We start from the raw sequence: 17,180 nt of genomic DNA on the forward strand, positions 1-17,180 counted from the left end.
ATCAATAAAATATATTTTTTAAAAATTTAGCTAGATTGGTTAGATGATAATTTGTATATCAGTGTTAACACTGTTGATTTTTTTATTTGTTTCTTTTTAGAGTTGTGATAATTTACATGTGGAACTATATGTGATCTGGGCTCATAATTAGCAAACATACATACCAGCTTGTATTTATTAAAGCTTGTAAATCAACACATGTCTGGCTGTGCTCAGCAAAACATTTCCAGTATAATTTCTGATCTCAGCTGGTTTGCCCACTTAATGACCATGGACTTTATCAGGAGTTGATTCGTTTCTTAAATGATATTTGCAACCTAATGAAGTGAACTTGTTTAATAAAAGAAATATTTGCAATCTGTATTTTGCTTGCTCTTGTTCTCTTCTCTATTTGGATCTCTCTAGCCCCCAAATTGAGTCCCCAAGAGTGAGAGTATCCATAGCTGAGAAGAAGCTGGGGCTGGGAAATCTGGGGCAAGATTGAGAGTATAGGAGAGAGGATATAATCAGAGAATGGGCAAGGCCTGCGGATGCTGCTGGGAGCAGTGTGGAATCATGGATCCTAGACCTGAAGGTCAGAGTACATACATAGGTGAACATAGGCAGCAAGCAAAAATCAGGGACACAGGAAAATAGGAGTTTGGTGGGTACAAAGGAAAAAAATAAGGAAAAGTCCAGATCTCATCAGGAACCAGTCTGCAGAAATTGAAAGAGCTATGACACCACCTGGGCAGCAAACTTGGAACATGAGAACTGAAGTTCTTTGGCATTTCAGTGCAAGCTGTGCTCTAGCTAAGAGCTTGTAAGGCATTCCCTGTTTGGACAGGAACCAGGCCCAGAGTGTGAGCCCAAGAGCCCGCTTATAAAAGCAGGCCATGGGTGTGTCTGCCTGGAAGGGGAAGGGAGGTGGTCTGGGAGGGTCCTGGCACCTAAGGAGAGAGATTAAGGGCTTGTGGCAACACTGGCAGAATCAGCACTTTGCTGGGCATTGTGTATTCCATGACTAACAGGCCTTGGTTGTAACACACCCATCTTCCAGGCAGTAAAACCACCCCTGGGCTGGGAATGAATAAAGGACTCTTAATGGTACTGCTCCATTCCAGATGATCAACGGACCTTCTATCTCCATACGTGTTTATAGCTCTGTTCTCATGTTTCTCTGCCCATTAACCTGGAAGGCAGTGGGAGCTACACTATAAAGATGCTCTGACTTAAAAGCTGCTAAATAGTTTGCATTTTATATAAAAAATCTCAGTTCTCTTTTTTAGATTTTTTCATAGAAAAAAAAGATTGTTTGCAAAGAAAGACATTGGAATAAACAATATTCACGAGAAAAATGTAACATGATTATGTATATAGTTTTTGTGTTTATTACTTGTGTACATTTAGATATATAATATCTATATGTATGCATATAAGTACAAATACATATGCATAAATATATGTTGCTCAGGAATTTCTGAGCATGAGGAGATTTCCAATTCTTAATTGTTTTTAACTCAGTGTTTTGGTCCTTTTAAAAAATACATTAGTACAAAATTACTTTGTCTACTTTTATTTTTACTTATATTATGAAATTAGATAAATTTATAAGGAAGAACTTATGAACCTGACTATCTCATTTATATCTTTTCAGACTCACTTCTAATCAGACATCTCTGTCAAATATTTAGTTTTTAAGTTAAATTATTTTATTTATACACTTGCAGGTAATTATATAATTAGTGTTTTAATAGTTTTTTTGTATGGTGAGGTAATATTTTGATTATAATTCTCTTCTTTTTGACCGTTTGGGTAAATAATATTTTTATTTTTCATTATTAAAAATATCACCAGTGTGAACATTTATTAACCAATTATTTTGGGGTTGTTTCCTTTAGGCAACTATTTTAGGTTGTTTCTCCTAAAGTGAGATTAACAAGTCAAAGGGGAGGAACAATTTTAGCAGTTTTTGTACATATTGGCACATTATTTTCTAAAAGGACTGAGCTAATTTGCTGTGCCACTATCGATGTATAATGTCCCAATTTTAGAGAGTGAAGGCAGTCTGAGCACACATGAGAAGTATAATTACATTTCTGCCCCAAAGCCTGGCTGTATAGATAGCTCTCATACTTAAACTTAATATGTAGACTTTGAAATGATAGAACTGATAAGGCAGGGCAGCTAATTTGTTCTTCAGAACGTGGAGCCATAAAGTTAGGTCTTTGGAGCTGGAGGCCATGCTGCGTTGACGTGGAGCCCCCTTTTGGACAAGTGTGGTACTGTGATCTCTGTCACAGAGGCCAGAGCAAAGGAAAGAGCATTTCTGCCAGCGAGGTTATTAGCCTTTGAGGAATTCTGGGCAGCTTTTTGGATGTTAGGAAGGATGGGGGCACTTTGGAGTCAGCATAGAGAGAAGGAGGGCATGTCCAGTGGGCACACTGGGGTCAGCAGTTATTGAGCCACAGACCTCCTGGGTGGCTGCTAACCAAAGGCCTTTCTTATTGAAAATGTCAGCTCAGGGGTGCTGGGGTGATTTCTTCTTTTGTAACAGAATTGTTAATTTTATAATAGAAATGGATAGAGTTGACAGATTTCTGTAGAATTATCTTCATTTTGTAAGGATATATATATATAACTTGACTGGTCTATAAAGGTTTCTTTGCCCTGTTCCAGACAGGGGAAAACTTAGAACTTCCCCTGAGAACTAAACTTCTGTCATTGGTCTCATGAATGCTGACATAGCATTGTACCATTGCCAGCTTCTCCAGTGACTGGAAACATCCTGTAACCTAAATACAGAACATGTAACCGCATGTTATAGAACTCGGCCAGGAGGGTATTATAGGCAGTTCAGACAGGCAAACCAGAATGAAAATGAAGCCATCAGTGTTTGATTTTTTAAAAATTATCATGTGGATACATTTTAAAGGAAATGAATGAATATTATCATAAAAATCATAAAGTTACATGGGAGTTGAGATAAAAAAATTGTTTAAATTTCCAGATCCCAAAGTATAAATCAATATTGATGGGCAGACAGAGGCAGGAAGCATTCACAGGCTAGCCCAGAGATGCATGTGGCTTAATTTGCATAACCATACTACTATCTTTGACAGGTTGCCCAAAGTAATAACTACTATAAATGAATATCTGCAAACATCTTCCTTCTGTTGTTTAACCTTTTCATTTTATTCTTATGAAGGAAAGAAGGAGGGAGGGAGGAAGGGAGGGAGGGGGGAAGGGAGGGGGGAAGGGAGAGAGGGGGGGAGAGAGAGAGAGAGAGAGAGAGAGAGAGAGAGAGAGAGAGAGAGAGAGCACGCTCGCATATAACTTGTGGGCTGTGGCTCCCATATCTTCCATGAAGATTTGGCACAATCGGTGCCCTATTTTTTGTCGTTATGATAGACATCAGTTAGTTGACAAATGCTTGGTTTGGTTACAGGTTGTGAAGATCTTAGAGAAGCACGACCCCTTGAAGAACACCCAGGCAAAATACGGATCCATCCCTCCAGACGAGGCCAGTGCCGTGCAGAATTATGTAGAACACATGCTCTTTTTGCTGATTGAAGAACAAGCCAAGGATGCTGCCATGGGGCCGATTCTGGAATTCGTGGTCTCTGAGAACATTATGGAGAAACTCTTCCTTTGGAGCTTGAGGCGGGAGTTTACTGATGACACTAAGGTGGAGCAGCTAAAGATGTACGAGATGCTGGTCACCCAATCGCACCAGCCTCTGCTGCACCACAAGCCTATCCTGAAGCCCCTGATGATGCTGCTGAGCTCTTGTTCAGGAACAGCCACCCCCGCCGTGGAGGGGAAACTGGTGGTCCTGCTCAACCAGCTCTGCTCCATCCTTGCCAAAGATCCGTCCATCCTGGAACTCTTCTTTCACACGAGTGAGGACCAAGGGGCGGCCAACTTCCTCATCTTCTCCCTCCTAATTCCCTTTATTCACCGAGAGGGGACTGTGGGCCAGCAGGCCCGGGACGCTCTGCTTTTCATCATGTCTCTCTCTGCCGAGAACAGCATGGTGGCGCATCACATCGTGGAGAACACCTACTTTTGTCCTGTAAGTCCCACCGCCCTCCTTGCTTCTCACACAGTTCTCTTTCCTCTCTTGTGTGGGTGATACATACTCTATTATTCCTTTTCAGCAAGTTGTAGCTGGCACCTTCTTTGGGAAGATATTTATAGGATATTTTTGGGAGGGACCAGGGCAATCCTAAATTGAGATGCTATTTGGTCAGCAGTGTCAGCTCAAAATAAGGAACCTACATGTGTAACCATGTCTTGGTTCACTTTTGTTGGGTTAGAAACTATTTTAGTTTTTCCTAAGAGCATGGCCTGAGCAATTGGTAAGATCCGCTCTTCCTGTATTTCTAGCTTCTCAGATTTATTGTGCACCAATGGATCATGTGGTGAGACCCCTCAGAGCTGTCTCACAAATTAATTTGTTTCTCAGCAAGAAAATGACCATAATTGTGGCTAAAAAGCACCGACTTTATTTTTAAAAATAAGTGCCTATTTGCAGAGGGAGGTAGCAAGAAATATTCTATTCTGTATAGTTCCTTAATCGTTGGTATGGTGAGAAGTAAAGTGGAAGGTCTCTTGCAGATGGTGGAGTAGCCCAAGTCCAGTCCCAGTTCCAGGAAATAATGGGAGCTCTTAAGAAGCCTTAGGGCTCTGATCATTATTTGGCGTCAGTGTTGGCTTTGGAAGGAAGTTTTAGAAGACAGATTTATATCTTCTGGTTTGTCAGTTACGTTGAGCAACAGCTATTTTTATTTTCCCAACTCAGTGAACATTTCTGGTTTATTTCCATTGTCTGTTTCTTTTTACCAGTTGTATCATTGTATTTCTTTTTAAACTACTGGTATAGTGCCTTGAATATGCCTGTTTCTGCTGGAAGACTGTGTAAGGCCATTAGTAATTTTTTTTTTTTTTGAACAGGCCAGGCAAGATGACATAAGTAGATTAGATTCATTGTTAATTAACACTACATGGGTAGTTCTTGAACAGGCATGAGGGCACATAGACGGCATTTAGAAATGTATGGAGGGTGTGTTTGATTGTGATAGGGGCATGTGGTGGCTGGGAGGAATTTAGTGTGAGGGGGCTAGGGATGCTGTACAGCACTTTGTGGAATGGCCTTGTCCAGTAAAGAACTGTCCTCAAAATGCTAGTAGCAATCCTAGCGAGTAACATAATGTATTTTGCTTTGAGGTTCAAAAGCAGTAATTTTCTTTATACTACTAAATTCCTATTTCTACTGATAAACCAGGGTCACCTATATCTGGTAAATATTTATGTCAGGACAACAAATAAGTAACATTTTTTGAAAAATAGAATTGCAGTTAAAAAATTGAGGATACAAAGTATCTCTCCCCTCCTGGGTTCTGACCAATGGAATAGGAGATTGTACAAAGATTGATAGTCACATGGGAAGTGAAGAACTGATTCATTCATCTGTGCCAACATATTAAGTGTCTCTTTCTTCGGGCTCTCTGAAAAAAAAAAAATGTTTATCTTCTACTACTACCACATTGGAGCTCATTTCCAGCTCCTCCTTTTCATTCTCATTCCTACCATCCTTGTGTTTAGACCCTAATGTGTCTCCCTACTTTCTTAGCATCTACCAAATTCACCATCTTACATTGTCAGATTATACTCCTAAGAGAATTCTGATTTTGCTGTTTTATTGCTTAAATTTTTTCAAGTGCACTCCAAACTGGATATAACAATTGTGGCAAGCAGAATAATGCCATCCCCTCCCACTTCAAAGCTGTCTACATCCTAATTCTTGAACCTGGGCACATGGCTAGTAAGAGAGATACAGTCAGAATTTGAACTTGGTTAGTCTGACTCAAGGACCCATGTGTTTAATTACTACCTTGTACTTAAGTAATAAAATATCAAGACTTGTATTTTTTGCACCAACCATAATTATAAAGCACCAACCATAAAGAAAAGACTGGAATCAAGAACAAAAAACACGGACTGGGAGAAGATATTTGCAACACACGTAAATACAAGTAATTGGTACCCAAAATATACACAAATATTTGTAGTGCTACAAATTAACGAGAAAAAATTAGAAAAATGGGCAAAAGATGTGAATGAATAATTCCCAGAAGACACTAAAAGCCCATAAACATGTGAAAATATGTGCATCTTTCCCAGCATTGGAAATGCAAATCAGCTCACAAAAAGACATCAGATACTGCTCATCTGAGCAGTGAACTGTCGGACATCTGGTAACACCAAGTGTTGTCAAGGGTGTGAAAAACAGGAACTCTTGAGAATGTAAATTGGGACAATAAATCAGGAGAGCAATATGGCAATAGTTAATAACTTGAATATTTGTGTTCCATGTGACCCTGCATCTTCTAGATATCCCCCTAGGGAAGTCTGGCACATGTTTGCAAGGATACATGCACAAAGATATTCAATAGAATACTGATTTGAGAAAGAGAAAAATAGAAATAAATTAAGGGAAAGATAAATAGACTGGCTTGGTCTAATCAGGGATGGGGAATCTTTTTTTTTTTTTTTTTTTTTTTTTGCCAATGGCCATTTGGATATTTATAAAATCATTCTCAGGCCATAGAAAATTATCAACTGAAAAATTAGCCTGCAACCTGGCTGGTGTGGCTTAGTGGTTGAGCATTGACTTATGAACTAGGAGGTCATGGCTCAATTCCCAGTCAAAGCACATGCCTGGGTAGTGGACTTGATCCCTAATTGGGGGTATGCAGGAGGCAACTGATCAATGATTCTCTCTTATCATACATGTATCTCTAACTCCCTCTCTGAAATCAATAAAAATATATTTTAGCCCTGACTGGTCTGGCTCAGTGGATAGAGCGACTGCCTGCGGACTGAAGAGTTCCAGGTTCGATTCCAGTCAAGGGCATGTACCTTGGTTGTGGGCACATCCCCAGTGGGAGGTGTGCAGGAGGCAGCCGATCTATGTTTCTCTCTCATCAATGTTTCTAACTATCTCTCTCCCTTCCTCTCTGTAAAAAAAATCAATTAAAAAAGATATATATATATTAAATTAGCCTGCTATATTAGGTCAAACATTTAATTAACTCAGACCAAATGATTTTGTACGCCTTATACTGCCGCAGCCCGGACATTCTGCACCCCTTTTCTACATAAATGGATTACTACTCAGAATTCAAAATGAATTAATTGCATGTATAGTGTATATATTACTATATATGTGTGAGTACCTACAAGTCTAAAAACATGTTAAGTAAAAATGCAAGTAGCAAAAGGTTACATATAGTATGTTAGTAAATTCACAAAGTTTTAAAACATAAGGTATGCTGTTTTTTTTTTTGATACATGTGAATACAGTAAAAGTACAAAAACAAATACAGGAATATGTTTTCACTTCAAGACTGTGGTTGCTTTTGGGGGTGAAGGAAGGAGAAGGGAGGGTAATGGGATTGGGAAAGGGTTTAGCTCTATTTGTTAGGTTTTATTTTTTTTATAAAAATAGAGTGTTCTGAAGAAATGATGTACAAACATTGAAATCTGTGAAATTTTGGGGTGGTTTCTATTCTGTTGTGTTCTATATGTTTGTAACATTTCACACTTAAACATTTAAATTTATTAGGACTAGTTTGGAGCATATTTTTAATGTCTAGATTTTCACTTACATTGTAAGCAGATTTTACTGAGTATTGCTTTTCTAAAAATGTGTTTTCAAACACTGTCGAGTTCATTAAAGTTGGAGAAAAACAACGTCTACAGATGACATTATTTTCTAGAATGGAACACGAGCTGCTGCGTTGTATTAAGTTGCCCTAAGGATGAATCCCATAATCTCATTTGTCCCCAGTTTTCTATAATTACATCTGACAATATAATTTTTGAAAAAGGGGGCCTCTGTATGTTGAATATAATAGCATCCTCTTTTTAACCACCCAGCTAAGGACCACAGTTGACAAAAAGCTTTCTCTAATTAGTATAATTGTCAAAGTGTGTTAGCATCAGGTGTGGGGAAGAGTAATAACTCTTTCCGGAAACTAGACCACTGTTGGAAACTCCTGCTGTTGTCATTGATAGGAAGAGCTTGCTGGTTCCGCTGCCTCGCATCTCACGATGTGCTCTTCCAAGAAAAGGAGGAGGATGAGAATACCGTAGGGAACAAATGATTGGGAACTCTATGACCCTGTCTTCCTTTGATTTTTAAAAAACAAATATTAATGATTAAGCCCTTGTCACTGGTTACTGATTGGCAAAAATAGAAAGCAGCCTGTACATAAATTCGGAAGGGCAAATTGAAATAAGCAACCTTTAGGTACACAGCCGCAGGTAGAACATTATTTATCCCATATCTAAAATTTATGAGGCTTTTTATGTTGGCAAGGTGTATCAAATGGTCCCTGCCAGGTGTTCTGCTGCTAGCTTCAGACTAAAGCCATCTGCTAAAAATCTTTTTGTTTTTGCTAAAATTAACTGGGTAGTGCTGAACGTTTTGCATTAAAGATGGACCTTCTCTGGCTTGTTTTGTGCTCGGTGCATGGCACCTTTCTTCCCTCCAGTGGGAACATTGCTGTGTGTCAACCATGATGGTTACCTTTCACCTGCGTTATTTTCTTCAATTCCGACAGCAACACAGTAAAGAAACTGAACCCTAGTACCCTAGAGAACTTAATCACTACCTGTAAATGGCAGAGGCAGGTTCAACAGCTGCATTAATCTGATACTAAAATCCATGGTCTCAACCACTGTCATGCTTTCATGGAAGTGTTGCTGTTTAAATGATCTGTTATTATCCTTATAGTTTTATATGGATTATTTTCTTTTAAGGAGACTTTTTTAAAATTAGGTTAAAAATGAAATTTAAAAATAAGTAGATGGTGCCATTAAACTCTTGGAAAAATGATCTACAAACCTGTTGCCTCTCCTTTTCCCTTGCCCCGTTCCCACAGCACCCTCTGATTCCCCTTGTGGAGCAATTGTCTTTCTTGTATGTATTAGTTTATCGCCTTTCTCCTCTATCTCTCCTGAGCTGGCTTGTCCACTTCTTTCTCCAGCCACTGGGTCACTGTCAGTATTTTAGAAATATATGTGGATTGGGTGAATGGATCTGAACTCTGAGCAGTCTTAGAAAGGGGCTATAAATATCTAGCAGTAAAGATTTGGAATCTTCTTTTTAAGACTATGGAATACTAGTCCTGGCTGGTGTCACTCAGTTGGTTGAGCATCATCCTGTGCACCAAAAGGTAGCCAGTTCGATTCTCAGTCAGGGCACATGCCATGGGTTTGGGTTCAAACCCCAATAAGGGCATGGGCATACAAGAGGCAGCTGATCTATGTTTCTCCCTCATCAATGTTTCTCTCTTTCTCCCTCTCTCCCTTGCTTTTTCTCTAAAAAATCAATAAAAACCTATTTAAAAGAAATATGTGTTACTCTCTATTCTGCAGAATATTTTCTTCCATGTTTCTTTGCCTGAAGAATATAGCAGAGACATTCGCGAGCCCCACATATAGTGGCAAGAAGGCGGTAGTTCTCTGTTCCCGTTGCCACACTGCACTCTATAGACAGGCTTCTGTTTTCATCTTAGCCACACCTTTTCCAGGAATATGCTTTAAAAAAGTGAATATTAGGTATGTGTTATTTTTAATTACTGTCACTGATGTATGTAATTTGAAGATTAATGTTGCTGTAATTATATTGATATACTAAATAGTTATTCCCAGCTTTTTAGTCAGACAAATTAAGCCTCTCTTTATGAATTCATTTTTGAAGCCTCAAAGTGGTTAAGGTTTCGGGCATATGCAGAATTAAAGCCTTTGTTCTGTGGTTAATTTAGTATGAGTTAGCAAATGTAATTGATTTTTAAAATGTTGCATCAAGGTTAGAGTTCCCTTCAAGGAGAACTTTTGGTCTCTGTTCTCTCTTGGTAGAGAATTCTAATTTATTACAGACAACTCACTCGGGTCACATTAAAAACTGGAGTTAAAGTGATTGGTTTGGGTGTGTAGATAAGGAGTTAAGTACTTTAAATAGGGGACAGTCTCCTTTGGGATCACAGATGCTTTGATTACGAAAAAGAAAGAAATTCACGATCTTGTTTACTGTTGTATTTCTGTACTTAGCCTAGTACCTGGATTGAAGGTGCTTAGTAATTCTTTTTTAATGAACCAGTGAATGAATGAGTGAAAAAAGGACACTAGGTTAAAGGACAGAGAAACAGACATAATCTTTTGATTTCTCAAATATTGAAGTGGTTCACTTCTTTCTCTCACTGCCCTTCCTACTCCTCTGTGGACTCCCACTCCATGTGCCCCCCACCCCTCATTCCTGAGGCATCATCCAGTTTTTCTGCGCTAAGACCTCCAGGTTCTCATTTCTCAGGCCAGGCCTGTTCTCTGTTGGCCAGCAGGGGGTGTTTCTAACGGGAAGCACTGCTGGCCTCTGCTGCTCCACATACGTGCCTGCACAAATTATCCAGACCCCTGTAAACTAATAAATGCAAGACTGACAGGTGCTACACAGAGGATGCTGTAGGAACAGGACAGGGAAGAAGGAGAGGCAACAATGAGGTTGTAGATCATTTTTCCAGGTTCAACATACCTGGACTCCCACCACCTCCTCTGACTTTCTGATGTCAGACACCATGGATTTCTTTATCATCTGCCTCAACCTCCCTTCCCTTCTCCCTCTATGGATGGTCTGTATGGATGGTTCCAGATCTCTATCTCTAGCCCAGACCCTTCTCTAAGCATTAATTCCATACAGCTGCCTACAGGGCTGTTCAGTAGATGCCCCCCCAAGCTCTTCATTCTGGCCTACAGAGCCTTGCAGGGTCTGACTCCTGCTTATCTTGCCAGCTCATTCCACCTCTAATTCTACACTCCAGTAGCACTGCACTGCTCTCAGTTCCTGGAAGATGCCATTTTCCCTTTGAGCTTTTATACACGCTCTGCTTAGAATATTCTTCCATTCAGCACTCTATTTTGGCCACCTACTGTTTATTCTTTAGTAGCTTGGGCATCACTTCTTCTGAGACCGTTCCCTGCTCTCCCACCCCAAGTCTGGATTAAGGGCTTTTTGTATATCCACAGCACCATGCATTTTCTATCATGTATTCTGAACATTTATTACACTTAAAATTGCTGACTCATCTCTTATTAGACTCTGAGATCAATAAAAACTTCACTATTTCTTTTCTGGGCCTAAGTTAGGGTTGAATGTTTTCTTGAATGTTTCTAGCTGACCTGAGTCCCTCATAACTTCAGGGTTTACCCTAAAGCAGTGGTCAGCAAACTGCAGCTTGCGAGCCATGGTTTGCTGCTCTGTTGAGTTTGCCGACCACTGCCCTAAAGGAACACCTTTTACAGGTAATTTCTTGCTTCTGTTCCATGCTATTCCTCTGCCTGATCAGGATCTCTGAGGTGCTGTTTGGGATCATCACTTCCCAGCTGGGAGGCTTCCCAACTGTGACAGCCATAGTTTCCCTCAGATTATGCTGCACAAGATAAAATCAACAGACATATAACACAAGCGTGTTCCTTGCTCACATTTCTGTCTCTGTTAAAGAGATCATTTTCTTTATTTCTTTCTTTCTTTCTTTCTTTCTTTCTTTCTTTCTTTCTTTCTTTCTTTTTAATACATTTTATTGATTTTTTACAGAGTGGAAGAGAGAGGGATAGAGAGTTAGAAACATCGATGAGAGAGAATCATCGATCAGCTGCCTCTTGCACACCCCCTACTGGGGATGTGCCCACAACCTAGGTACATGCCCCTTGACCGGAATGGAACCTGGGATCTTTCAGTCCACAGGCTGATGCTCTATCCATTGAGCTAAACCGGTTAATGACCAAGCTGGATAACTTAATAATTTGGAGTTCTCACTCATCTTCAGTTACCAAGCCCAAACTGTTCTTTTAGGAACATAGCATTGAGGGAGGAAGTACACCCCGTGAGCTTTGGATCAATACTGGATCGACAGATGTCATGGTTAGCTCACCCTCACACCCACCTCACACATGAATCTCAAATTTATTTCCTCCTCTCATTTCCGACTCCTGGTATTTCAGCTTAGCCCTACTGTAGCTGTGTTTGAACTATTGTCATCATGTCTGACTCATGGCCCCCAGTTCTTTCTTCTTGCTATCACTTATGAAGATCACATTAAAGTGCTTTTCAAACTGTAAATAGGCATTGATCTTTAACATGTTTGCAGGAATCTTTCTCTAAAGCCACTCATGGTTCTTACCTGTGACATCTTCTGACCTGGGCTGCCAGAGTCCAGGGCTTCCTCCCAGAGACTGGGTTTGTGCCTTCTCTGGGTTTGCATGCAGCGCATGGTGCTGTAATGCTTGTTTATGAGTTTGCCCCTTTCTTCAACAGCTTAGGGGCAGGAATCATTTCTCTTCATCTTTGCCTCTCCCTCTCTCCCCCGACCCTTAGACCAGCATGTGCCTGTACAGAAGAGACATGCCACCTGTATCTTCCATCTACGAATTAACCAAATACCCTGGGTGCTACTGTTCCTTCTACTGGAGTTGTCCTTCCCTGCTAATCTCCACCTGTCGAATCCTTTCTAGCTAGCAAAATACACTCTCATACTTTATTACCTTGCTACTTCAAGCGCAGTTTTTGGACCAGCAGCATTGACCTCCCCGGGGACCTGTCAGTTGCAGGTTAAAACTTTAGAAAAGAGCCTGGCCGGTATGGCTCAGTGGTTGAGCATAGAACCAGAAGGTTGCTGGTTTGATTCCTGGTCAGGGCATATGCCTGGGTTTCGGGCTCAGTGCCCATTAGGGGGCATGCAGAAGGCAGCCAATCAATGCTTCTCTCTCATTCATATTTCTATCTCTCTCTCTCTCAAAATGAATAAAAACATATTTTTAAAACTTTGGAAAAGAGCTGATTACATTTTTACTTCTGAACACAGGTGCTTGCAACTGGGCTCAGTGGTCTCTACTCTTCCCTGCCTACAAAGCTGGAAGAGAAAGGCGAGGAGTGGCACTGCCTTCTGAAAGATGACTGGCTCCTACTCCCTTCTCTCGTCCAGTTCATGAACTCCCTGGAGTTTTGCAATGCCGTCATACAGGTACTGAGCGCAGTGCAGGGACCCTTTGCTATGATCCATTCAGAGTATAAGCATGGTAAAGGAGTAGTTCATAAATATTCCTTTTTTTATTTTAATGTTTATGGAATGTTGATGCTTTACTTGAAGCATACTAAATGTTCTTGAATGAGTAAAAATGTTGGTTTATGGGTTTCTGGGAAGTTTTAATTGAGAAAAAGTAAGTAGATATTCTTTATCTTCCTCATAAAAAATGTTAATTCTGTTTTGATTATCCACTTAACCATCAAAACTAAGTTCAATGCCTGACTCATTAAGTAGGTATTTTTAGGCTTCTAAGTACTCCAAATTATACCACTTTTATTTCAAGGTCTTTTGGGGAGTCTACAAAGGAAAACACTTTGTTGTGCTTAATGGTGCATGCTACATAAAGAATATTGTTATCCCAATTGAATTTAGAAGAACTTAAGCATCTTCTTAGCAACACAAATTAAATTTACTTGAAATTGGCCTGCTTTTTTGGGGGAAACCGCCACTGAACTCTACTATTTTTGCTTCTTGATTAGATTTTTACTTTCAGATTTTTTGTTAGTTTTCAATAAAAATCAGATTTTATAAACATTTAAGGATGTAGTAGGTTTACGTCAAAAATGTTTTATTTTTGTATACCATAAACATTACCTCAATATTGGATTTATTAAGAAATCACATTTTCTTTATGGTGATTGTGAGGTGAAAATGTTAGTTATAATCTGTTTATCTACCAAATAAAGAAATAGCTTCTGGAAGGAAATGCAGTACATCACATTTGTTCCCATCTCATTTTTATTGCTAAGTCAAAGGAAGTTTTATTTATATATAAGATAAGTGGTTTATATCTTAAGTTATTTTTTCTTTAATATTACAGTCTGTCAACAGTTTCCTGCAGAAGTATGTGGACATAAAAGAGATGAGACTGTTATTTTCTCCCCAAATGTACACAGAGAGAGATTATTAGTAATTTAAAGATCTAGCCTCACTTCCCTATGAGGAAAGTATGTCTTTTAAGAAAGAGAATTAAAGCTAACAGGCATGCTTAAGAACCAAGAAGTGATATATTTCATTCTATATTTTGAGGCCATATACTTTTAAGATTTTTTTTGTTTGTTTGTTTGTTTGTTTGTTTGGGGTCGCTATTGTAAAGATTACTTGTAAAAGAGGCTAACCAAAGAACTTGTATGCATATATGCATAACCCATGGACATGGACAATAGTTGCAGTGAAGGCCTTGGAAGGTGGGGGTGGGGAGTATGGTGTGGAGGGGTTAATGGGGCTATAGGGGGATATTTGTAATACTTTCAACAATAAAGATAAATTTAAAGATATTAGCAAGGGTTATCCATGCAAAAATATATTTTATAAATCAAATATAGGAAGACTTGTGCCTCTGATAATGTTTTCTGCTTTTCAATAGGATTTATTTTTCAATAAAAAGAATATCTAAATGCCTTCCTTCTTAATAAAAAGAGTAGCAGAGAATGCACCTCTAAAATGAGAAATTCTTTTCTACCAGCAAAATAAATGTATTTAATTGTCCATTTTGACAGTTGTATTCTTTTTTTTTTTTTTTTTAATAAGTCACAAATTGAGATGGGACACAGATGAAATTATGGTGTAAAGTTATACTTCCTAGTTTGTGAATTTTATGATATGACTCTGTATACATCTTCAGTCTATTTTTCAAATGGAAATTTAAAACTATCAACTTCTCTCTCTCTTTTTGTTTTGTTTGAAAGTCAAAACTATTTATACTGGAATAAACCATCTGAAAAACCTCCATGGTGGTTTCAAGTCTGAATTACTCTTTAATCATGAAATAAATGGCCAACATTTGGATATCTATTTTGAATTTAGGACGTACCCAGAAATATTTGATTTTTTAGAAGACCTAAAAATTGAATTCTTTGTAATTTTTATTACTACTTATTTCTCTTTTAGGTGGCTCACCCTTTGATTCGTCACCAGCTTGTAAATTATATTTACAATGGGTTCTTGGTACCAGTCTTGGCTCCTGCTCTCCACAAGGTCAGTGACTGGCTGATGTAATATTTTATCTGTTGGTAGTACAACTAATGGAAACTGAGAAAGGCCAACATGGTGTAAATGACTTGATGATGACTTCAGCCTTATTTCTCACACCATCTATATTCCTTAGCCATGTCAAACAGGTCTTAACAATGGTGACAGCTTAAGTCCAACGGGATCTATTTATTGTCACGGATATGGCATTTGGAATGTCAAGTAAGATAGTTTAAATCAGAATTGGCAACTAGACTACTGACTCTTGTTCTTGCTGATGTCATGGATGGTGCCTACTTGGAATTCCCTGTTAAGCTGTCCAATAAGGCCACATCTGTCATAGGGGGAGCAAGGTTTACTATGGATATGGAGAGGGATGTGGGAGCAAAAGTTTCATGGATTTGCCATATCTCAGAACACCATATTTTATTATTAAAATTTTGAGACAGCAAAAAAGTTAAAGTGAAGCCAAGTTAAGGTCTCACCAAAGGTTGGCTGTCTCATTAGCACCAGTCTGAATTCACTATGATGCTTTCATTTTGTGTAATAAGTCAGCTTATTCCATTGTGAGCTATCAGGAGATACCCATGGACCTAGAATTCTAATTTTAAGTTCGTGCTTCGCTGAGTAAAGAAACATATACAATATTTAGCTCAAGAGGATCTTTGTCAAGTTATTGTAAGTGCCAGCCTTGGTCAGGAGAGACGCAAGGAACTACTTATCACATGCATTTGGATGGAATGCCCATCTTTCTACACCTGGAAGTTCCATTTCCATGGGCTCTCATTTTACACAATCCGAGATTCCCTGATTATGGCAACTTTGAAACCTGGCTGTATATGCTGATGGGAGCAGCAGGTCTCCCTTACACCCTCCAAATTTCCCAAGTATTTTATTTTGAGCAGATGTTATCTTGAAGGCAATTCGGTACCAGAGATACCATGGTTAGTATTACAACTCCAGCGAGCCTTTCTGCACGCTCATCTCACAGAGCAGCAGGTCTTTGTGGAAGATGTTCGTGTCTTGCCCCTTAGTGCCTTTTGAGCACAGCGGCAAAGTTTTCCAAACAGACAAGGCATTTGCTCTGAATAGGACTTGTGTGTTACTTCTAGGCTCAAGAAGGACTCTTGGGTACAGTTTGAGATTGATATTTCCAGTTTATTTTAGTTGTTTGTGGGCACAAAGGGCCCACGTCTTTAAAATGAAAAAAAAAAAATGCTTGTAAAATATGGAACATATCTTCGGAAAATATACCCCTTCTATTTGTTTCCAGGTTGTCTTGCTGTTCATGTTTTGCAGTTCTGGGGATGGGGTGGGTGTCTTGAAGTGGAGGTCTCCAAGCTTCTGCGTCAAGGAACCAGTAGTGCTGGTGAAATCCTTGGCAGTAATGATCCTTGTATTCCCCCACACATTTGGACTTAGTTCCACATTTATTCCCATCCTTTCCCCCACTGACTGGTGGACCTAAAATAATTTCTTATCGTTGCCATAATAGCTGTAATTATAAAAATATATTTTGTTCAGTATATTTTATGGTAGTATAATTAACATACCTTAATGTTACAAATATTAATGTTAAATCTCTATCCATAATTGAGGATGAGATCCACCTCAGAGAGCTGCCATGAAGCACTGATGGGTCACAGTGCTCCCCTTCATAGAATGCACCACAAGTGGGATTGAATCATTAAATGTGCAATAACTTTATGAATGCCTGTCTCCACATGGTGCACCTGCTTCTTGGGGTTTTGTGAACTTGCTTTGTTCACTGGGGTATCTCCAGTGCCAAGCACAGTACCTCAGATTTAGAGGTTGAACAAACAGCACACAAATGGAATGATGTTAGTCAGAGTGCCACGCAGAGTGTTTGTACTTGGTACATCTCCCAAGAAAGATTCATAGGGAATAATAATAGCACCTTAAATATATTAACAAAGATTGTTCTCAGTAATTCCCATAATTAAATGAAAAATTTTAAATCATGAAGTTATTTAAAAAATATATATTTTATTGATTTTTCACAGAGAGGAAGAGAGAGGGATAGAGAGTTAGAAACATCGAATAGCTGCCTCTTATACACCC

General features: G+C 39.1%; 1 protein-coding gene across 8 annotated transcripts in view; it reads left to right on the forward strand.

Moving 5' to 3' along the window:
• The window catches only part of FHIP1A (FHF complex subunit HOOK interacting protein 1A), a 202,420-nt gene that overhangs the window by 122,535 nt on the left and 62,705 nt on the right, over positions 1-17,180 (forward strand). For all 8 annotated transcript variants that reach the window (XM_045576427.1, XM_045576426.1, XM_036424770.2 and 5 more), the window contains 3 exons: positions 3,428-4,054; positions 12,906-13,064; positions 15,018-15,104. In XM_045576427.1, coding sequence (XP_045432383.1) covers positions 3,428-4,054; positions 12,906-13,064; positions 15,018-15,104 — 873 coding nt within the window. The remainder of the gene's footprint in view (positions 1-3,427; positions 4,055-12,905; positions 13,065-15,017; positions 15,105-17,180) is intronic.

Source organism: Pipistrellus kuhlii, unplaced genomic scaffold, assembly GCF_014108245.1.
Source record: "Pipistrellus kuhlii isolate mPipKuh1 unplaced genomic scaffold, mPipKuh1.p scaffold_m20_p_8, whole genome shotgun sequence".
In the NCBI taxonomy this organism is placed as follows: Eukaryota; Metazoa; Chordata; class Mammalia; order Chiroptera; family Vespertilionidae; genus Pipistrellus; species Pipistrellus kuhlii.